Consider the following 23176-nt stretch of genomic DNA (forward strand, 5'->3'; position numbering starts at 1 on the left):
TTTAGTGCGACTGGGTGAACGAGTACCACAGAAAATGCCGCGAGGTGGTCGGGGCAGAGCTCGAGCGACAAGGACGGCAAGAAGCTCTCCGGTGGCTCATTAGGGAAACGGAGCCCATCTCCAAGATGCACTAACAGCAGCGCACGTCTCTTTGTGTGCCTATGTGCGTTTCTGCGAGAAAGTCATTCCTTTTTACAATTGCAAGTGCAGTATTGGTTCGGCTTTACAATAATATACCATGCCTGGGGAGGGAGAGTGAAGTGGGGGGAATGTGAAAACCCTTTCCTATCCATCAGGAGAGAACTTGGTGCTGGGGCTGGGTGGGATTGAATATTTTTTGGGGTGGGGAGGGGATTTCTTTCCTTGTGATTCTTTTATTATTATTTTCTTGATAATGAGCAAAAATAAATTGGGAGCTATGGAGTCTGTATCTTACGGAGAAGATGGGTCAGTGGAGAACAGCACGAGGTCACTGAAAACTTGCTGAATCACTGGATTCTATTGTTTATGCAACTGCCAAGCTTATGCAGCTGACTGAAAACTACCTGGGAAGTGTGCAACATGATGCAAGTTAATGGTTGTGATGTCCTGCCAAAGCACTACAGAGAACAGGGCTATGGATCAGGTGGAGATGCGTAGTAAAATGGGTCTTCTGTAGGGGCCTGAGAACAGGTGTTCCCAAGGACCCTGTACTGAAAACTTCCAAAGCCTTGCTTTTCTGCATTTTGCACCTCTCAGAAATGCAGCTCAGAGCAAGTTCACATGTACACAGTGACTGCAGCATCGTGTTATCTCTTGGCTGCTGTGAAGTGCCCCCCCACCCAGCTCAGTCCTGTGCATGTCTACTCTGAAGAAAGTTCCACTGTGCTCAGTGGGTCTTACTTCCAGGTAAATGCACAAAGATTTGCTGCCACAGAAGAGAATGTCCAGATAGTCTTGGCTTACCTTGAGCAAAATTATTTTTCAATGGATGCGGTTGTGTGTCATTGAGCAATAAGTGATGGGGAAAGGTACCTTCTACAAACCAGCCCCGACTTGCAGCGTCTGTAAGTTGCTTCTTGTGATGAAAATTGTTTTGGACACCTGTGGTGTTTAAGCATGTAGTATAATGCAATGGTAGCCACTTGGGTTTTTGTTTCCCCCCAGCTCTGAGGGTGTGGGCTCCTGGGTGTGACCATTAAGCAAACATTTAGTGTTGAGGATGGAGAATGTTCAAAAGCAGCCTTGATTGTTTTGAGTGAACCTTTTACACGACTAGGAACATGTTTTGCTCTACCTGCATTCAAAATCTGGAAGTGCCAATAAACATCATATACTTCTTTACTGCTGTGTCCAATTTCACAGATTTCTAAAACCCCACAAATGCATCCCAAATTTCTGCAATGGGAGCAGGCTGTGGACACTTAGGCATTTCCCCCCTTAGTTCAATGCAGTCTGATTGAGCAATGTGAGAAGCTTTGGAGGCAGGAGTAAGGGTTTTAGTCTTCCTTAGGATCAGAGATCTGAATGTGAGCTATCTACTCTTTCACTCACAAATTAGAGTGGACACGTAAAAGTTAGATCTAGTTTATTTGTTAACATTGTTAACTCACCATTCTCCAAAGAGCTCTGGGGGTTCTGTCAAGTCCACCCTTCAGTCCAAAGATACAAACCAGGTAGCTCTTAATATTTCTGCAAAAAAAAATGTTTCAGCTGGGAAGTTGGTGCTGAATTGCTCTTGCCTTGGGCCACTGAACAAATATTCAACATTAAAACTCTACTCCATTCCAGCAACGGAGAGTGCCAGGAGAGAGCACACCCACACCCATCCACAAGTAAACACGGGAAACAACTTGCTGCAAAATATTCTTGCATACACAGTTCTTTTCCTTCCATTTTATCTTCACAACAACACTTGAGAGGTTGGATAGGCTGGGAGAGGAGGACAGGTCCAAGGTCATCCAATCAAATAGGGTCTCATTGTTGTATGGGGATTTGAACTTGGGCCTCCCTCATCCTATTAAGGCATTTTAACCACTGTATCACATGGGGTCTCTTTGTACTCCAGACCATGCACTTTCTATATTATTGAGCCTGGTCTGAATCTTTAACAGGAGGAATTGCTGCATGGGCACTAAATAATGAAACAATTCTCCTAAAATAATGGTATTCCAGACAAACACTCTTCAAGCAAATCTTTGTTGAGGCTCAGTGTCATTAATTAAAAATGGAACAGGCTTTCGCAGTCCTTAAGAAGTTAACAGCGACCTGTCTCTTGCTGTATTTCGTCTGATTTCTGTTCATGCAAATCCTCTTAACTCTCCCTCACGGTGGCAATTTGCTAGTGCGGCTGCCATAGTCAGGCCCATATTGATTCCTACTAATATTAAAACACATCACTCTCTGAGGCAGGAGTTTGATGGAATTAGACCGGGTTTTGCAAGACGAACGCAAAGGTGCCACACAATTAAAAGAATCCTTAAGAAGTGCCCAGTCATTTTGTACGAAGAAACGGACACATCAGGATGAGAGAAGACACTCAAAGGCATGCTGAGGTGAAGATAGAAAAGCAATTAAATTTTTTTTTTTTGGGGGGGGGGAACATGGAGTGAAGAACTGCCATTCGGCACCAGAATCAAACCAAGGGTACTATTGAAGAGGGGGCAAAATATCCCTTCCAATACTGGGATAACCACAGGATGGGGGCAGGATTTCCCCCTCACCTTAAGTTGTCCTCTCCTGCACTTCCTCTACTTTTCCCCACAGATTAGAGTCATTTGCTTCCATGTAGGAGATGTGAACTCTCCCCATACAGTGACCTAGTGGACGGAGGCGGCTGCTGTGGTTTCCATTGCAGTGATACCAGACATTGCAGCCTCTTTATGCTGCAGAGACTAATGGGAGCCATTTGTGTGTACAGGAGAAGCAAAGGGTTCAAGGACAAGAAGAACCTCACTAGATCCTGACCCAGAGACCCATCTAGTCCACCATTCTGTTCCCACAGTGGTCAACCAGGTGTTAATAGGCAGTCCACAAGCAGGACATGAACACTATAGCACCCTCCTGTTTATGTTCCCCAGAAACAGATTCAGAAGCACACTGCCACTGATGCTAGAGTTGATCTCATGACTGGTGGCCATGGCTAGTTTTCTTTTCCCTTAGTGTGTGGAATCCCCTTTTAAAGCCATCTTAAGTTGGTGGTGATCACTAGGCCTTGAAGCAGCAAATTCCAGTGTTTTAATGATGTGCTGCTGTGTTATTTTTTTGTCTGCCTGAATCATTCAGCTTCACTTGCATGACCTCAGTTTCTAGTACTGTGAGAGAGAGAGAAAACTGCCACAATTCTACTTTTTCATATAAGCAGAGACTTTTAGGGAGGCTTTTGGGTCTAGCTGAAGTTACGGTAGCAATAAGAAAAGCACATAATAAGAACTTCACAGGCTACGAAAGGCACCGTGTTGGCATTTTAATTAGCTTGCCTTTTTAATGCTTGTGTACTAGCTTGGAAGAATTTTAATACAACAATTAAAGCCGGGGCCTATCTCTTCGCTGTTCTGTGTCCTTGGGGGATTTCCAGTGGAAGCTTCTCAGACTGGGGGGAGGGGGGAACCCACTTTGCTTTTCTCATTAAATTTTTTCAAAATGTGGGTTGCTGCAACAGATGCATACTGATATAATAAGATGGTGAAGTAGGGAGAAGTTCTGAGAAAAGGAACTTTCTCTGCCATTTTTGAAAGGAAATCAGTGCCATGAACAATATTAGCTTATATATCTTTTAACTGCAAGAATGAGTGTGCCACATATAACCTTAGCTCAGACGAAATTCTAATTCTGAATCTTTGGGGATACACCTGTCCTATCAGAAAGAACCTTCTAGAACCTTCTGTAATTATTATTTAAAAGCCTGCCAGTTGAATATCAGATTTAAGACTAACTCATATTGGCCCAAGTTCCCAAAAGCTGGGAAACTGGAAACTAAGGCTAACGCCTTGTGCTCATATGACACAAATATGTAATATGTTCAGACCTTCTGGTCAATAAACAATAATCTGGCTGCTGCATTCTTTACCAGCTGTAGTTTCCGAACTGTCTTAAAAGGCAGCCCCAGGTATATAACGCATCAGTGCAATCTAATCTAGATGCATTTGAAGATGCTTTGCAATTTTCTGGTATCCTCCCCCCCCCTTTCTCATAGAGGCCCCTTTCTTTAGTGGGCCTCAGAAGGAAAGTATATTCAGAACTGAAATTTTGATCTGAAACCTTGTTTAGGCTAAAGAGTTTCTGCTGCATTTGAGATTTGAATAAATAATCCATTCAGCAGTCAGAAAGACCTGGCATTTGTTCGGCACGCCTAAGGTATCTTTGCATGGCTTAGAATAGTTGATCCAGCAGACAAGCGAGCAAGTCTATCCAGGCATTTGGGCTAAGTGCAAAGTTGAATGAAGCATCCTCTTGTATCTTATTAATATTTAGGATCTTCTATCAATGATTCATTTCTCCAGGGTGTTTTTTCCTCATCTCAGTGCCATCAGCTTAACTTGCATAACTTCCCTGGGTACTGAGATAAGAACTTTACTTCTTGCATCTGCCAAGGCTTTTTCTGAGAGAACTTCTACAGACATGCCACATATTGTCTGATGTCAGGGAACGAAGGATCAAGGAGAGAAATGTAGAAGAAGCTTCACCACTGGGATTTCACAAAGTAAAAGTAAATCTACTTTTTAGAATCATTCCTAATCCTGATGAACAACAAATTTCAAGATGAATAATAATAATCCTGTTTTTTTAAAAACAAATATACCTAATAATCAAGGTACAAAAAACTATAGAGTTAGTTCTATGAGGCCAAGAGGATCTTTCAGCACCGTCTTAAGCATGTTTACTTGGAAGTAAGGTTCACTGAGTTCAATGTGTCTGACTCCCATATGCATGGGATCACAGCCCTAGCCTTGTTTTCATTAAACAATAAAACTTCACTGCACTGCAAACTGCTTTTGAAATGGAAAGGGGTTTCCAAAGCAGTTTGTGTTATGGCAGGGGCCACAAATGTGGTGCCAGGGAGGTGCCAAGTTCTCACTAATACATCCTATGGCCCTTGCAAAAGGTCTCAATAAATATCCGAACTCAGTTCCTGTTTGCATTGGTTTAACTATGTTAAACCACAGCCCCTTGAACATGGTCACATTTCATTGGATGCCGGGATTGGACAGCCATCTTTCATTCCATTCAGCAACAGAGGAGAAATGCAGAGTTTTCAAGCAGATTCTGCACAAAGAACCAGGAGGGAACGTGATTTCCATTTCCCCACCAAAAACTGATAAAAGTATGCCCTTGTGGGAGAACCACTGCTCTCATCTTTCTGGAATTTGGCAGGCTTTATTGCCTCAGAACAGGGAAACGTGTCTGGAATTTGCATGTACTTATGGCAAAAATTTAAAAACTCATCGAAAAGTTTCTCTGCACAACAACCCCCTGGGTGAATCAGCACCTGAAATTTGGTAGGCTCAAGCTATTCTGGAGGGACTCTTAACTGCAAATTCCAGCCATTTCTGTAAAAAAGGAGAGCCATATTTATTTTCTCTATCATTGTCAATGGGGAAAAGTAGAGTTTCTGATTAAACAGGTCAGATTTGGGTCCTGGATAACAAACTGAATCAGAATGACATAAGCAGATCTAAAACCTTATCAGGTTGTTTCCAAGTATTACAGACACAAGGCAAATTCTGAGGGTGCTGCTAACTTCTTATTTCTATTAACATCCAAATTATGCAGATTGATTAACCCATATGATGGACTAATATTTCTTAAATTGGGGGATAGCCTAATGTTTAGAGGATATGCACTGTTCTTCTGAGACCTGCCAGACATTTCTGATGCCAACACAACAAACCCTGGCTTTACAGCTGTGATCCTAAAGCCACTCACAGGCTAGTAAGTTACACAGTAATCAGCAAGACTAATTTCTGAGAAAACATGGTTTGTACTACACTGTTCCAAGCAGCTCCTTCCACTAGGAAGAAATTGGCCTGTCCCTGACCAAGCTATTATCTATCTTTATCCACTGGCAGCAGATTCAACCCTCCATTGTGGACAAATTTGATAAAAGGAGGGGAAATCTTTTGGCTCTGGTTTTTAAGCGTTGCACTCCTGTTGACAAGGTTGTGTGTTTCATTGCTGGTGTTAAAAGTGGCTGCGTTGGCATTCAGAAGCAATTGGCTCAGCAACAATAGTCAGGAAAGCTGTTCTGTATTGCTTTCAATAAGGACTCCATTATACCTCAGAGGTCTAACATGAGGGAGCTATTTTCCACCACATTGTTTGTTTGTTTTTGTTGCAAAAATACCCTCTCCTGCTGATATAGCAGCCATTCCACACTTTAAGAATTTATAGCACTGGCTTTCCTTAGGAGTTTATTCTCATTGATCATCAAGAGTCCTAATACTGCACTTTCTAAGGAAGGGAAGAAATAAAACAACTTCCTTTGATCAGGTATTCTACTATATACGGAATTGAGAACAGATGCTCTGAGTATTGTCAGTGAGCCTAAATAAGAAAATATCAATTACTGGGACGTGTATCATCAAATGCATGGTCATGTTGCATCTAGTGTCTAGAGTCCTGTCTGAGGAAAGCAGTTGCAGCCAAACTAGGCAGGGGACAGGCTAAATTTGAGTACAAACTAAAGTCAAGTCAAAGTGGCCAGTGGTAAGGCACTCTGTACAGCAGTGACAGGAGACTTGCAGGCCTCCAAATCTTACTGGATTCCAACTTCCACCAGCATATCTGCATGGCCACATGTTCCCTCTCCCTGCTATACATAAAGTAGAGGTTAGGGTAGCAGTCTAAGAAAGTACTTGTGGTTACCAATGTTTGAACACCTCACATACTCATGATAATAGCACATTGCTATGTATCTGGCCAAATGAAGTCTACAAGCATGTTAAGGAACAGGCAGTTTCACTGTTCTGCAATCAAGGGCCCAATACCTCTCAATGGATTTCTGGCTAGAAAATGTGTGCAGACCAGGTTGTGCTAGAAGCTGTAGCACTTCCATATTCAGCTATGAGACACCCTGAGGTGTCTATATGCCAAACTTGTATTGCTGCTCACATGCATTCATTTGGAAGAACTAATCTCTTTCCCGTTGCGATTGCTAAAGCGAATATGAACCCCACCCCCACTTTCATCCCTAGGTATGCACTGAGGGCTTATCTACACTTCCTCTTGTTCTGCTACTTTCCCCTGGGGAAAACTGCTCTTTAGTGCTTAATAGGAGCAAATGGCAATTCAGTTTTTCTCCGGATTGCCATTTGCTTTTATCTATTGCTAAAGAGCGGATTTTCCCTTGAAAAGGAGCAGGGCAGAATAAAAAACTTCCCAGACCCGTGCTTTCTATGCATGGTGTGGATGAGCCCTGAAAAGAGTAGAAAAGTATACCTTTGCAAAACAGCGAATGCTGTCCATTAAAGAGTATTAAGCGGAGTAAACAAGCTTGTGTTAGGTGATCTTCAGTGTGTGCCTTGAGTCCTAAGGGGAAAATAACAATGACATGTCCCTATGGGGGTGACAGGGATAGTTTATAGTAGATTTTCTCTGACAGGAAAGTGAAATGTGTGGTCACCTGCGTGTCTCTGACTATCAACATCACAATATGTGGAAGCTTGTTACGCGTCTGCAGCAAGAACACAGAAAGTGGTGGTGATTTGCTGCTTGCACATGCCAAGCTGGTCATCTACAGAGGAGTTTAATCCCCACAGGAACACTCACTCCCAAATGGAAAGATGGGAGCCAGCCTTATTTCTTGCAAGCCACCTGAGACCCTGCTCACCAAGCAGAACTCTCAAATTTTCAAAGAACCACGTCGGCAAGTGTAAATCTAATGGCTCACAAGAGATACCAACGCCTCACTCCCAGAAGCAGGGCGTGGATGCTGTTAAAAGCAAGTCGGAAGCCTGATGCAGTTTTAATGCAAAGGAAGTGTATCAAATAGCAGCTTGTTTTTTATTTTTAATGTTCCAGTTCTTTCCTTCCCTTTCTTTCTCTCCCCAGTGTAGAATGAGAGGAAGAAATAAACAGGCCCTAAATGCAACCAAATCAACAAGGCAGCTAGCAGACCCTACGTATATATTTTATTTATATACACCACGACTAGCGACCTCGTAGACAATAAAATGGAAAACCCATCTCCAGCGAAGTGTTTTTGACCTTTCTCTCGGTGTGAGAGCGCGAGAAAGCGAGAAAGATTTTAATGACAGAAGTGAAGAAACTGTATAATATGTCCTAAAGACAAAGAATATGCAGTGAAAGCTGGCAAAAAAGGTGCAAAGCCTAATGAGAGAATTAGTCTTCTTGGACATTCAATAGATATACTGCATCTAGCTCCTCACCGTGGAGGCACCTGAAAATTAGGGCCACCCTGATCCACCCTGTCATCTCTGGATCAGACTGATTCAGTAGGTCTCTCCTTTTCATGGTTTCTCCTTTTTCTTGCTCATGCCTTCTTCTCATTCCTTCTTGATGCCCTGCTCTCTGACAGCCCTGGATGACCCAGGCCTCCTCAACAAGTAGTGATCCAGGGTTGTTTCAACCCAACCGAACTGAGGCCCAGATCCTGCTCTGATCCTTGGCTCAATTTGGATTAGGATTCAATCTGGTGTACCACCCTGCTGAAAACCCATTGAGTATCAAAAAGATGATAGACCATCAATCGTTTGCCATTACAGTCTTTCCTTGGATCCCGAATGCCTTGCAAGTCAAACGTTTTGACTCCCAAACGTCGCAAACCCAGAAGTGACTGTTCTGGTTTGCGAACATTATTTGGAACCCAAACGTCAGACATGGCTTCTGATTGGCTGCAGGAACTTCCTGCAGCCAATTGGAAGCGGCGCCTTGGTTTCCGAACATCTTGGAAGTTGAACGGATGTCTGGAACGGAGTCCGTTCGACTTCCGAGGTACCACTGTAGTTTTAAATAAAATACTCTTGTTTCAAAAGTCACATCAAAATGTACGTCAGTCATATGAAAGGCCTGAGCTAACATGCATCCTGTGACTAAATGGGAGAGTTTCAAGAGTATGGCAACTGAGATCCATCTTTTGATTAATTATCCACGCTACAATGGTTGTTTGCACTTTCCTCTTTTGCTTGTTAGCAAATAAGACAGTATTTACTATTCATTGCTTGATTAATATTTTACACAGCATGCACAAAGTATCAATCAACTGCCATTAGACAGTGTAGCTTGATTTCCAAGTGTATGTCCATACATACATCTAACCCATTACTGTCAGTGAAATCAAATATTCAAGTTACACGTGTTCCATTAAGCAAAGGAGTAAATAGGTCTCAACTCTCTTTTTAAAGATATAATGAGCCCCACCACACACACAGACACACGCAAACACTGTTTACCACATACATAAGCCTCAGATGCTCGACAGCCATCTCAGTGGTGCAAGCAAAGTGAACCTTCTGACATTTCATATTCCTGCTTGCATATCCTTTCTAAGGTTGCAAGTCTGTTTACACTTACCTGAGAGTCGGCACCACTGAGCACAGTGGGACTTCCAAGTAACCATATACATTGTGCTCTTGGCCACCTCCAACATAAGCATCATGTTAACAGTGTGAGGGGACGTTCTGCTGTATTTACCTCTCAAAGTGTTTAATCTTCGCCCCATGAGCAAATCAGGCCAGAAGCTGCTTTCCGGCATGTATTCAATTCATTCCGTTTTTCTTTCACACCACAAGGGGTCCTTCTTCTACCAGAGACTTGCTTGTTCCATCCCATCAGTATTCCACGGGAGTCTTTTTAACGGTGGCCTTTGTGTACGCTGCTTGAAGATATAAGGGATGCGTTTTATTTATTTATTTCAGTTTATATCCTCGCTCCCTCTGCCCATAGGCTCAAGGTGGCTAGCATTTTCACGGGACTCGCCATGTTGCACAAATCTCATGTAAATATTTCCCTCTCCTTTCAGATTTCCCTGCCCTCCTTTGAATGTCAAGGGTGTATATTTTCCCAGATAGATTTTAAAATATTTTAAAGATCAGACATGCAAAATAAATGCTTGCCCTGATTAGTACTCCACTCATATAAGTTTCCCTCCTTGCTCAGCTGAGTTTGTTTGGTTTAAAACATGCCGAGGCTGGGTTTTATGTTTCTCACTGTGGCCCAAACTATACCTCATATAAGAGGGTCTATGATCAGATTCCATGACATTTGACTGCACCCTGAAATAAGGTATAGCCGAAAATTCAACTGCAGCAGCTGTTCTGGGATAGGGCAAGCTTCACCCTTCTTGCCATGCTATTTCCCCATATTAATTTATTAGTCCACCTAACGAAGAAGAAAAATACAAGTATCAGAGATGCCAATGAATCAAGCCCATATCACACTGTCTACACCCAAGTAATGAACAGACTTGTCAAAACAGTGTTGCTAGTGTGTCTTGTGCTGTGACGGGAACTCAAGAATCAAGACTTTTAGCATATGCCAACTACAGTTCTCTGTCAATGTTGGGACTTTTTAAGGAAGTACTCAGGAATTGCATATAATCGGATTGCTGTGTATAGGACAAGCATGTCCACAAGGGCCAAAGAGGCCAATGCGACCAACGCTTAAGAATATGGAGGGTGCAGAAAGGTGGGAGTTGGTGATAGGGCAGGTGGAACAGGACGGAGAGGTTTGCAGGGTTGGAGTAGGCTGGTATGCCAGATAGCAGCTACCTGTCTAGGCAAAAGCAAAGAACAGAGCTGAAAGCCAAGGTCACAGGAGACCTCTGGTAAGGTTGTGGGTGAAGCAAAACAGAATGCAACCTATTCCTGATTCCTTCTAGTAGCTTGAATGATACTTGAGAAATGTTTCTGGTAGGAAAATGAGAAAGGTCATTTGCTGTAGAGACCATCTCTTCCTAATGCATAGGTATAAGGGTTGATTTATGAGCCAAAAAGCAAGAGAAAATTAGGTGTGCCTATGGGTATGTCTGGGACGCGGGTGGCGTTATGGGTTAAACCACAGAGCCTAGGGCTTGCTGATCAGAAGGTTGGCTGTTCAAATCCCTGTGATGGGGTGATCTCCCATTGCTCGGTCCCTGCTCCTGCCAACCTAGCAGTTTGAAAGCACGTAAATAGGTACCGCTCCAGCAGGAAGGTAAATGGCGTTTCTGTGCGCTGCTCTGGTTTGCCAGAAGCAGCTTAGTCATGCTGGTCACATGACCCGGAAGCTGTACGCCAGCTCCCTCGGCCGGTAAAGCAAGATGAGTGCCACAACCCCAGAGTTGTCTGCAACTGGACCTAATAGTCAGGGGTCCCTTTACCTATGGGTATGTCCAGACAATCTGTTTATTGAGCATTCATCCTGATTCACTTGTACAAAAAGCTTACATGCAGGTTAGATTATGAACAGTGGTCACCTAACTTTTGTTCAGAGTAGATCTATTGAAGTTAATGGACCTAACGTAACCGTGTTCATTAATTGAAATGGTTTACTCTGGGTAAGCCTAGTCTCAGTTTATCAGCCCAACATAACATTTGCCAAAGAGTGGATTGGTAATACTCTGTTGATTGCAAACATATAGATGGCTTTTGCTCACTATGACAAAAAGCAACTTTTTCTTTCTCCTTGCGGTGAAGCTATATCAACAGCAGATGGCCTAAATGCTGCTGAATTTATCCGGTGTTCTCTCCCCCATACTTAGGAGGGCACTGAAGGCCATTTCCCAACCTTGCCTTTGACTCACTCATGTCTTAAGATGTGAAGCACCTTCAGAAGATGAAGAAGATGCTTTGTAGGCTTCCCATTGGCAACTGATTAGCCACTATGAGAACAGGATGTTAGACTAGATGGGCCTTTGGCCTGATCCAGCAGGGCTTTCCTTACGTTTTTATGTGCTTTCTCACTAAGAGAAAAAGAAAAAGAAAACCACCATCAGCATTGTCTCCTGGAGTCTTCTCTCCAGCTCTTCCCTTCAATCTTTCACATGCAGACAACTTGCTCCAAATCCCTTTATTCTCTCCAGTGGTGTAGTGAGAAATTATGAAGCGCAGGAGCTCATCATGACAGGTCCCAGCAGCAGGGGCATTGCTTGATCTTTTGGAAGAAATCTGGAAAAAAAGCACATGCTGATTTATATGCATCACTGGCTCTGGGCAAATGAATGTGTGGGTGGCTGGGCCTCATCAGGAGTGCATCTGGCTGCACTGTAAAGGGAAGAAGAAGGGTCAGGAGATGCAGGATTTGGCACAAAGGACCCCAGGCAAAGCAATGACCTTGTCCTGCAGCAATGAACCCAACAATGTAGGCAGGTGTGTGGATCCACTGATATATACCACAAAGCAGCTGTACAAAGTATAATGCCCAATAATCCCATGTTAGGATCAGCATGACTGCAATACATAGCATAAGTGCCATTGAGCTCAATAGTGCTCACTTCTGACTGCATAAGTTCAGCTTGAAGGAAACATATTGAGCTTCAACAAAAGATCTTCAGTCAGCTGAAATGCAACCTTTAGCTTTCCATTTGAAATTGCAAAGAATCTCAAGAAAGAAGGGTTATCGTTTAAACTGATAGGATGAAGCAGGAACCCCACCAAAAAGAGAGAGAAAGTATCCAACCTCTGCTTGAATAATTCTCTCCTTTTCTAACTTCCTCTATGCAAGTGTGTCAGAAAAGGAAAGCCTCCCCAGCACCTCATTCACTTGCCGGAGGAAGGAAGGACTATCAAATTTCCCTGGCACTCCAGCAGATGACATCATTACACCAGCTCTGGTAAAAGTCCCTGGGCACAACATGATGCTCCAGGCACAACAGAAAATATGGCTCCCCTCCGTCTCTGCTTCCATGTCCAGAAGTTACTGCCCACTGCAGTCATGGACTCATGGCCACCTCCTCTGCACCTGGCCATGGCAGTAGCTGCCTCCTCCTGTGCCTGGTCCCTTTCTGTGCTGCCACCCACTGCTATGTACACAGCCATGGGTGAAGGAGGTGGGCCCAATGGCAAGTGGGCGGGCACAAAGAAAGCTGGATCAGCCACCCGAGGCAACTGCTTGCTTCATGGGTGCACTGGCCCTGGCCCTGGAGCTACACTTTTCCATGCTCCCTCTTCTACTACCTCACTGAATCTTCCAGCTCCTCCAAGATGGAAAACAAAGGCATGACCTTAAAAATGGGCCATCTGTATAAAGAGGAGATGTCCACAAATGCCTGATAACCTGCTTGCCTGCCTTTTCCCTTCTCCCTTTAACACTGTGTCACAGAACAGTTGCCCCTGTGGAGTAAATGCTATGAACCCTTTTCTCTCCAGCTATGCAAATGTATACTGATATCTATCTATCATCTATCTATCTATCATTCTTCTATCTATCTATCTATCTATCTATCTATCTATCTATCATCTATCTATCTATCTATCTATCTATCTATCATCTATCTATCTATCTATCTGTCTATCATCTATCTATCTATCATCTATCTATCATCTATCATCTATATCTATCATCTATCTATCTATCTATCTATCTATCATCTATCTATCTATCTATCTATCTATCTATCTATCTATCATCTATCTATCTATCTATTATCTATCTATCTATCTATCTATCTATCTATCTATCTATCTATCATCTATCTATCTATCTATCTATCTATCTATCTATCATCTATCTAATCTATCATCTATCTATCTATCATCTATCTATCTATCATCTATCATCTACCATATCATGTTATGTAGACACATATTGATCTCTTCAGATTTTTTCCAGGTGTTGGTGTAATGTGTACATTGCCATTGTTACGTTGAAATCATCTTAGATTTCATTTCTTACTAGGAATCTGAAATTAGGTACATATGTCCCAGGGATCTTTATTGATCATTAACTGGACAGAAACGGCATAAACAAATCTCTCAGTTATTGGGCTGTTAAGATTTGTTTGCATGCTTTGGTTTTTATATTAAAAAAAGCTGTAATATGTAACGGGTTTTAAGAATGACTGTATAGAAACATGGATAGCCATGTTCTTACATGGCTCATTTTCCTGAGCAGCAAGAATTCCAGGACGACTTTATTGGGTCAGTTTATTTTTTGGGAGTGAGAGATTTACATGTTGAGCATGTATTTTGTGGGTGCAGAAGCACTTCATCAACACTTTGAAATATCACAAGCAATTTACGCTGGTAGGAATCTTCTTGGAAACTATTTAGGTGGTTTCCAAAAATAAACTGCTTTCTTCTCTAGATACTTCAGGCTACATCTCACCTTCATAAGCCCACACTAAGGTGCCCATCTAAACGGCCACTGGTGATCTAATGAACTGAATGACCTGTAAGCATCCTTCGTTGCAATAATAATAATAATAATAATAATAATAATAATAATAATAATAATAATAATTTATTATTTATAGCCCGTCCATCTGGCTGGGTTTCCCCAGCCACTATGGGCGGCTTCCAACCAAATATTAAAAACAATACAGCATCAAACATTAAAAACTACCCTAAACAGGGAATTATTATTAGCGGCTACCTGCCAAAGCTGTCAGAAGGTCTTGAAAAACAGGACAACATTGATGATGATTGCGATGATGAATATTAATGAAGTTTTGATAGCATATTCTTTCCTCTTTCTTGAGAAAAGGTAAGTGTATGTGTAACAGCTGGTGTCATTTCAGTAGGAAGAACGAAGTTTGAGACTGGCTAGATTTAACCTGAATAAATTTAGCCTATCCCTACATTTGATAGATCTTATCAAGTTAATTGTTTGCTGATGTTTCTGTAACAAATCTCTTGCTAAATGAGGTTCCTGTGAAAGTGCTTTAATCAAAGATAGCACTGAACACACACACACACACACAGCGCTTCCATAATAATTTTTTTCTGTCTTTCTTTAAAGCAGGAGTAAAGATAAAATTCACCACTCATTTCATCACTTTGCTTTAAACTCAGTGCTTGCCCCTACAACATTGCACACAATGGCAGCCAAATATATTTCAAAATCTGCTGGCTTGCTCAGCAGGAGGCTGCATTCAAACATTCCCACCAGCTGTGGGGCAGGCTGCTTCATCTCAAAAGACATGGCTGCTTCTATTTTTCAGAGCTTCACATACACCCTTCCCTCCTCTCTCTGTTAGGGTCCCGTGTATGCACATGCTCTTGCTAACTTTAAAACACCCTTGTTCCCACCGCAGTGTGTATGCCGGTGATGATTAGAAATTTATCCAAACGGCTTGATGTAAAGAAACCCTGAGATGTTTACCTGGTGAAGGTAACAATAAATTACTAGATGGAAAAGAAAGGCAATAGCTCAAGCAGGCAAGCTGGCATCATGTCCAAGAAACTGCATGCCCAAGTACTTCTTACAAAACTGGATTTATAAACATGAAAGTGTGAGAATGAGACTGAATTTGAAGATTATTTCCCCAGCAACTTCAACCTTCCAAGTCAATGGAAATGTTTTTCATTTACGTTAGCAAATTTTGGAGCAGAGCCTTGCCATTTCTGCAAAATGTTTCAGCATTTTGACTTTATCTTCACTGCCACTTGCCTTGCCAAGTATAGTCTGCAGACGTGTTTCCCCTCCCCAATATGATTACATCTGAATCTTATACCAGCAGTTTATACCGGGTTTCCATGTGTTTCACTGATGCGATGAAAATATGTATGTTAGGCAAATATTAGGCAAATATGTGTATATTAGGAGAAGATTGCAAGAACTTCTTTGGGGTTTTTTTTAAAAAACATAAAGTGGTGTAGAAATCTGGAGAACAGAACACAAGACTGGAAAAAAATGAAAAACAGAGAGAAATCCAAATGATTCTGGGTCTCCAATGAGTTTTCTCCAGGTTTAGGGCTTATCCAGACTTCCTTTAGCATGTTTTCCAGGCACAGGACCATATTTGAAAGCTCTGTATCTGAGGGTTTTTCATATTATTATTTTTTCAGAATCAGAGCAAATGGCAATCCAAGGAAAACCCAATGACCATTTCCTCTTATTATTCAGCGGTAAAGCTCAGATTTTCTGGAAACAAAAAGAACATTCAGACATATATCGTTAAAGCCAGGACCTGCTCCTAGAAATGCAGCACAAAAAAGAAGTCTAGATAAACCCTTAATCTCACTAGTGACCTTGGCAGGTTTCCACGTTCAGACACAGAAGAAGAAGAAGAGGAGGAGTTTGGATTTGATATCCCGCTTTATCACTAACCGAAGGAGTCTCAAAGTGGCTAACAATCTCTTTTCCCTTCCTTCCCCTAAAACAAACACTCTGTGAGGTGAGTGGGGCTGAGAGACTTCAGAGAAGTGTGACTAGCCCAAGGTCACCCAGCAGCTGCATGTGGAGGAGGAGGGAAGTGAACCCAGTTCACCAGATTACGAGTCTACCGCTATGCCACACTGGTTAACCAGAAACAAAGGAGAATCTAAATCTCGAATAGCTGTGCCTGTAAAGGGAATTTTGGCAAGTGCAGCTTTTCTCAGTTGTCCTTCAGAATCTGATCTGCTAAAACTCCTTCTCCACATGATATTAAGCATGGAAACAGTCAATCACGCCCCCCCGACAATTAAGCATAATATGAGGCATTCTCGCCAGAAGTGTGTACATTCAACACACCAGTGACTTCAGTAAACAGCATTTGCAAGTTTCAGAAACATGCAAAGCCTTTTTGAACAGAGGTGACAGTGAGACAGAAGGGCAACAGAACCACTGTTACATTATGTTTGACCCTCTTAGACTATACCTGTGCTAAAAGTTTGTAGTACCTATTTAAACGATCATGGCGACCCTCAAAGATTGCTGCAACTTGGTGAAGTTGTATATGAAATCCCTTGCTACAATTTCCAGAGTTCCCTGGGGAAAGTGAACATAAGTTGAATCCTGAAGGATCAGTCCAATGGTCTATGTATTGCAGCATCCTGTTTCTTACAGCGGCCAACCAGATGCCTATAGAAAGCTTGAAAACAAAGATATTGCTAGTGGGTAGCCCAGGGATCTCAACTCCTTCTTTTGTGCCAAGCTCTCTTGCACCGTTCCCTCTCATTAAAAAAAAAGGAAAAAGAAAAAGTAACATTTCTTTTCTTTTCTTTCTTTTTTTAAGAAAACCTTGCTTACAGATGTATAGATGACTCTAGGGAAATTAAATGGTGGCTCACCATGTTAATTTCCCTAGGGCCATCTTTGCATAAGCACATCTCTAGCCATGCCCACAAGCAGGTTATGAGGGTAACAATCCTCTCCTCCTATTATTCATCAGCAGCGAATATTCAGAGGTAATATCCTCATCCTGGAGGTAATAGATACCTATTATGACCAGTGACGGCTGGTAGCCCCTGGACCTGGTGGGGCAGCCTATAGCCAAGAAGGTCATGTAGGTGGAGCCTATAAGGTCACATGGGTGGGACCAGGGAAGTCACATAGTTGAGGCCATGTTCTGGTTTTCTTCCCATCCTCCTCCTTCGTAAAGGTGTGGACACCAAAACGTTGCAGTTGCACAAGTGCTTTGTGCTTAACTAAACTGAAAAGTGTCTATCCTGGTTTTTGATGGGGTCCCTACTGTCACAATTTCTAGTGTGGATTAATGTCACAATAACCACTCATTACTTAGAAGCAAGCCCTGCTTAATTCCATGAGAATGGCTCCCAGGTAGGACCAGAGGCTGAGCTGATTAGTCTTCAGAACTGACAGCAAGATTCTTGTTAAACTTTCAGCCCTACAGAAAAAGATTACAGCCCCCATGTTATTCCTTTCTTTGCCTTTGTTCCAGAATGCAGAGAGATATTAAATGGATTAGGATGTAGGAGACAAGGGTTAAAATCAGCACTCATCTGTGAAGCCGCCTGGCTCACCTTGGGCTATTCACTGTCAGCCTATGTCTCAGGTTATGAGGCTAAGATGTGGAAGAGGGGAATCATGAAGCCATGAAAGGAAACCTGGCCTGCATGCTTTAATTGGTTTAACAGAATAGCTGGTCATGGGAAGGGTTTGGAAGTTTCAGAATCTTGGAAGGTCTATGCCCCACTTTGTCCAACAGAGGGGCCTCCACTGATCATGGCCAGTCAAGCCACTGATAACCTTGTTCTCTGTGAATTTGCCTTTGAAGCCATTTAAGCAGGTGAATGACTACTAACAAGCAATGGAAATGTCTGGTATAAATATGCCATTAACAATTCCCATCTATCTTCAGCTTAAAGAAAAAGGAACCCTCCCATTCTTTAAATATAGCCACCCGAGGGCCTAGAGAATTGTCTTATCCATATGGTACGAACATCACAGCATGCTGAATCCCATATGGTAATAGCAACTACACTGTTCATGCTTTAAAAGCTGTTATTGCTTAGCATGGTGATAGTTTGTCAAGACAAATTTCCACAGCTCTGTACATGGGGAATATGTAAAACATCATGAACCTGCTCACATGACAATTGAGCACTCCTCCTTTATTCTAGTGTTAGTTCCAACTAAAATATAGAAGATAGCGCTACCACTAGACTGTTAATAAATAAAATAATAATAATAATAATAATAATAATAATAATAATAATAATAATAATAATTTATTTATACCCCGCCCATCTGGCTGGGTTTCCCCAGCCACTCTGGGCAGCTTCCAACAGAATATTAAAATACAATAATCTATTAAACACAAAAAGCTTCCCTAAACAGGGCTGCCTTCAGATGTCTTCTAAAAGTCTGGTAGTTGTTTTTCTCTTTGACATCTGCTGGGAGAACATTCCACAGGGTGGGTGCCACTACCGAGAAGGCCTTCTGCCTTGTTCCCTATAACTTGGCTTCTCGCAGTGAGGGAACCGCCAGAAGGCCCTCAGCACTGGACCTCAGTGTCCGGGTAGAACGATGGGGGTGGAGACGCTCCTAGACTATTTCTCCCCCAAGAAAGGAGGCCCTGCTTTGTTCACCTCCCATTCTCTGCATATTTGGCCTTTCAATATCTCTCAGGATCCACTCTCTTCAGGGGCATGGGGTTATATTTAAATTTGCAGAGCTATATCAGTCTAGAGCTTTTAACCGCCACTTCAAGGTATTTTCTTGTAAAATGTAAGACACCAATAAAGATGGGGAATTTAGGAAATAAGCCCAAATATAAATTGTTTTTATTTGGCTCTACGTTAATGGTCATTTGCTGAGCTGGTCCTAAAGGCTTTAAAGGGTAAGAAACAACATCCATAGACATATTTCGATCAGACGCCTTCCCCGCACCACTAGTTAGGCAATGCTGATCCCATACCATCACTTTCTCAGAAGTAATTTTGAGAAGTTTAATTTTCTTTTGGACCTTTTGGCCAATTAGAGCCTGAGGGCTGGACTTAGGAGCAGCTAATGGAGAAGTTAGTTTTGAAGCTAGCCCTGCCATGTGGTATATTAATTCTAAAAGGTACGTGACATTTCTCAATCACTACCACCTTGGCCTACCCTGACTGTAATAAAGGCAAAAAGAACTCTGTAATCCCAGAAGAAAGAATGAAAACAATATCAATGCACAGATGAACTTTAAGCCCTGACTTACATCTTATAAGACCTCAAACTTCAAAATTCAGTTGTATCCTGGAAATTGCATCCTACAATTGCATTGTATCCTGCTTGCAGACTGCGGGTTCTGAGTCAGGAAGAAGGGACTCTCTCTTTAGCCTTTGCAACTGTAGGTAAATCGCTCTCTTAAATTTGAGAACCATGTGTTCCAAAAACATCTAGATCATCCTTATGAATCAATATGCTGAGAGGCAACCAAGAATCTTGAGGAGGCGTGTCAATCCCACGGTGTGGTTCTGCTACAATGTCTGGTCTTGGCTCTGGCGCTTTCCTTTGGTCACCTCTTGGGTGACAATTATGGGTTTTTATATCTCAGAAAACCTTTGGTGTTGCCTTGGCAAATGTACAAGCAGGAGGGAAGCCCACTGGAGCATCTTCAGTGGCCAGAGGATTGGAGAAGATCAGCCTGCATCCCAATATCAAAGAAGGGCAGTGCCAAAGAATGCTCCAACTACGCCACAACTGGGCTCATTTCACATGCTAGCAAGGTTATGCTTAAAATTCCATGGTCCATGGGGTCATGAAGAGTTGGATTCGATTAATGACTAAACAACAACAACAATTCAACATAAGAAGAACCTGCTGGAACAGGCCAGTTGCCCATCTAGTTCTGCGTCCTATTCTCACTGTGGCCAAGCAGATGCTTATGGGAGGCCTACAAGCAGGACCTGAGCTCTCTTCTCTCCTGCAGTTTCATGCAACTGGTTTTCAGAAGCCTATTGCCTTATTGATCTGAAAGGGAACATCCTGTAATCAGAAGAATGATGAATCTAAGGTAGCTCTCTGGGTGCTGTTGCTTCTTCCTGGGATGTAACCAGTCCAGCGTGGTTATCTGACTCAGTTTTGAATTGATAGGTAGGTAGCTTTGGTATCAAAATGCACTGAACAAAAGTGGGTTCACCATCACGTGTGACTGTCAAATTCTACATGCTCATTTTGTCCAGAAGTGGGTCCCATATTATGAGTCCTAAATATAATGGGTGAACAAACCATAAAATGACTCACACAATGCTGAACTCTTTAAAAACAACAACAACTATAACACCCTCAAACCCTTCATGTTGAAATCTTTAAAAAAGAAGGTATGCCCTCCTCACTCAGATTGCCTTCTAGCTGTGTTTTGAACTATTTCCATCAGCTACAAAACACGTTAAAGTTTGATTTGTCGACACAGCTTGAACTTCCCATCAGCATTTTACATCACTGAAAATTGCAGTCTGTCGGAGGATTGGCTGCTATGACACTTTGTGCATCTGCTTAAAAAACACAAGCAATTGAGGCAAGAATAACCTCAAATCCCCCCCCCCCCACAGTATGTTAAAGCTTCACAACAAGGTCTCTTTCGAGTTTAACCATAAATATGTATGATTCAGGCAACCTAGAACAGCAATCTTGGTATAATGATGACGGAGGCTAAGAAGACTTTTGTGGGATGACCCTGGAGCCTCTGCTACCTTCACTAAGGTGGGCCACTTTTTTTATAAAAAAAAAGAAGGAAGAGGAGAAAGAAGCCTTATTTTTAACTTACAGTGTGCATAAAAAATGATATTTGAGTTTTAAGCATGTTAAACGAAAGTAGAAGTTGGCTGTATTATGGATGCATGCTCTATATTATTTTATTGATATTATCGTTATGAATTTGTGATGGCCTTCACCTAGAACAATAAACTTATTGACTGATCGAGAAGAAGTTGGGTTTTTTTCCACGGAGTCCAGGGCTGGATCTAAATGCATTGTAAACTTTGTATGAGAAACCGGGTTAGCAAAAATGAAACTCCACAGCGCCATCTGGTGTCAGTGTTATAATGCACATACAATGCATATAAAGCGCTTTTGCTTTGCCAATATAGCTGAGTCCCGGTTAACACAAACTAATGAGCGTATTGGGGGTCTGAGTGGAGTGAATTGGTGCAGAATGTGGCACAAGATGAATTGTGCAATAACTTCACCTTGCAGCCAACTCACAACCCAATGCACAACACATAGCTGCTGCAAAACTGCTGAAAGGAACCATTCCATCAGTTGAAATCCTAAGAACAGACAAGGCTAGAATACCTTAATATGCACCAGCAGGACTTCCTTTTTGAAGCTTCCTTCTCCCCAGATGTTTGCTCTGTCCACTGCTCTGCCTGTATGCATAGTTTTGGGGGTAGCAATTTTTGGTAGGAAACTGGCATGAGGAGAAAGGGTTATGTCTCCTCCTCAGATTTCAGCATCAGATGCCTCCTTTTCTAAGACACATGGATCATGTAAAAATCAATCATGGGACTATATGCAATGCATAGCTCCACCTCAAGTAATTTCAAACCTTTATAAGTCAATGTTTCTCAAATTAAGAAACCACCAGAAGGCTAAGACAGATTCATAGGGGAATTAGTAGCCTATCGGAGATGGGTTGTGGTCATATGAGGAAATGAAAGGAAAGATTTTTCTTCTGGGTCAGAAGTTGCTGGAACGGGAATCAATTGGTGCATTTCAGATAAAGACAATTTCTGTGGACTGATGCCCTTATAAAAATGATTGGGAATGGCTACATTAGGGGAACAAGTTCTGTAGAGTAATCAATCCTTTCTGCTATGTACTTATACCTCACATCCTATGAGAATCACTTCTATAAATAGAAATATCATTCAAGAGCAGCAATATTCTGCTGGCATTTACCTACCATCCTGGCCCCACTGAGCAGACCTGTACAATAATCTGCTTATCTTTTCCAAGTGTACCATGTACCATTTGCTTCCCCCAGAAAAGAGTGTCAGGAAATGGAAGTTGTTGCAAATCAGGAAGAGTTTTTGGATTTGATATCCCGCCTTTCACTCCCTTTAAGGAGTCTCAAAGCGGCTAACACTCTCCTTTCCCTTCCTCCCCCACAACAAACACTCTGTGAGGTGAGTGGGGCTGAGAGACTTCAAAGAAGTGTGACTGGCCCAAGGTCACCCAGCAGCTGCATGTGGAGGAGCGGAGACGCGAACCCGGTTCCCCAGATTACGAGCCTACTGCTCTTAACCACTACACCACATTGGAAAGGAAGCTATGGAAGACTCTGCCTGGGAAACTGGTTTTATACCTACTCTGAAAGTGGATTAATCGCTTGACCATATGAATGAACTGATTTATGTCTTCTTCTCTAGGAACTTAAGTTTCAGTCACATCTGTGGCAAAACACCACATGCAGCTGAAAAACAGGCATGACAAATGCCTCATGAAGTTTCACCGAAAGGGAAATTTCACTCCAAAGACTCAAACCACAGCACTGAGCTGAAAGTAATAAGTTTTTGAAGAAAACAGGGGAAATTCTGCTAGTTCTACTTAAGTATTATGTTTCAGGTGACATGAATGCTACATTTCAGTCACTTGTGGTCTGTGATGGCCAATTCATACAGTCATCACATGATATTGCAGTCACATCAAAGTCCTACTCCAGCTGACCTGGGATTGGTTAGAAACTGGATGGGGCCAGTTTAAGGTGCAATCCTAACCTTCCCCATGTTGATGGGATTTTGTGGGGCCACCACTGCAGCTGCAGTGGAAGGGTGTGTGTGTGTTGGGAGAGGAGGGGAGAGACAGGGCAATTGGGCCCAGTTTCGGTCTAATGCTATCATGCAATGCCTGTGGGATTGTTCTGGAAATTTCCTCTCACCAGTGAAGACGCTCC

The 23176-nt window shown here is 42.3% G+C and overlaps 1 protein-coding gene and 1 long non-coding RNA gene across 2 annotated transcripts in view; both read left to right on the forward strand.

Annotated features, from left to right (window-relative positions):
• The window catches only part of XPNPEP1 (X-prolyl aminopeptidase 1), a 46897-nt gene extending 45574 nt beyond the window's left edge, over positions 1–1323 (forward strand). The window contains exon 22 of the mRNA XM_053389261.1: positions 6–1323. Coding sequence (XP_053245236.1) covers positions 6–134 — 129 coding nt within the window. The 3' untranslated portion in view covers positions 135–1323. The remainder of the gene's footprint in view (positions 1–5) is intronic.
• Positions 1324–18943: 17620 nt separating this feature from the next.
• LOC128414251 (uncharacterized) lies at positions 18944–22951 on the forward strand. Its single transcript, XR_008330624.1, has 2 exons — positions 18944–22309; positions 22549–22951. It is a non-coding gene; the product is annotated as an uncharacterized LOC128414251 (long non-coding RNA).
• Positions 22952–23176: the final 225 nt, after the last annotated feature.

Source organism: Podarcis raffonei, chromosome 5 (assembly GCF_027172205.1).
Source record: "Podarcis raffonei isolate rPodRaf1 chromosome 5, rPodRaf1.pri, whole genome shotgun sequence".
NCBI lineage: Eukaryota > Metazoa > Chordata > Lepidosauria > Squamata > Lacertidae > Podarcis > Podarcis raffonei.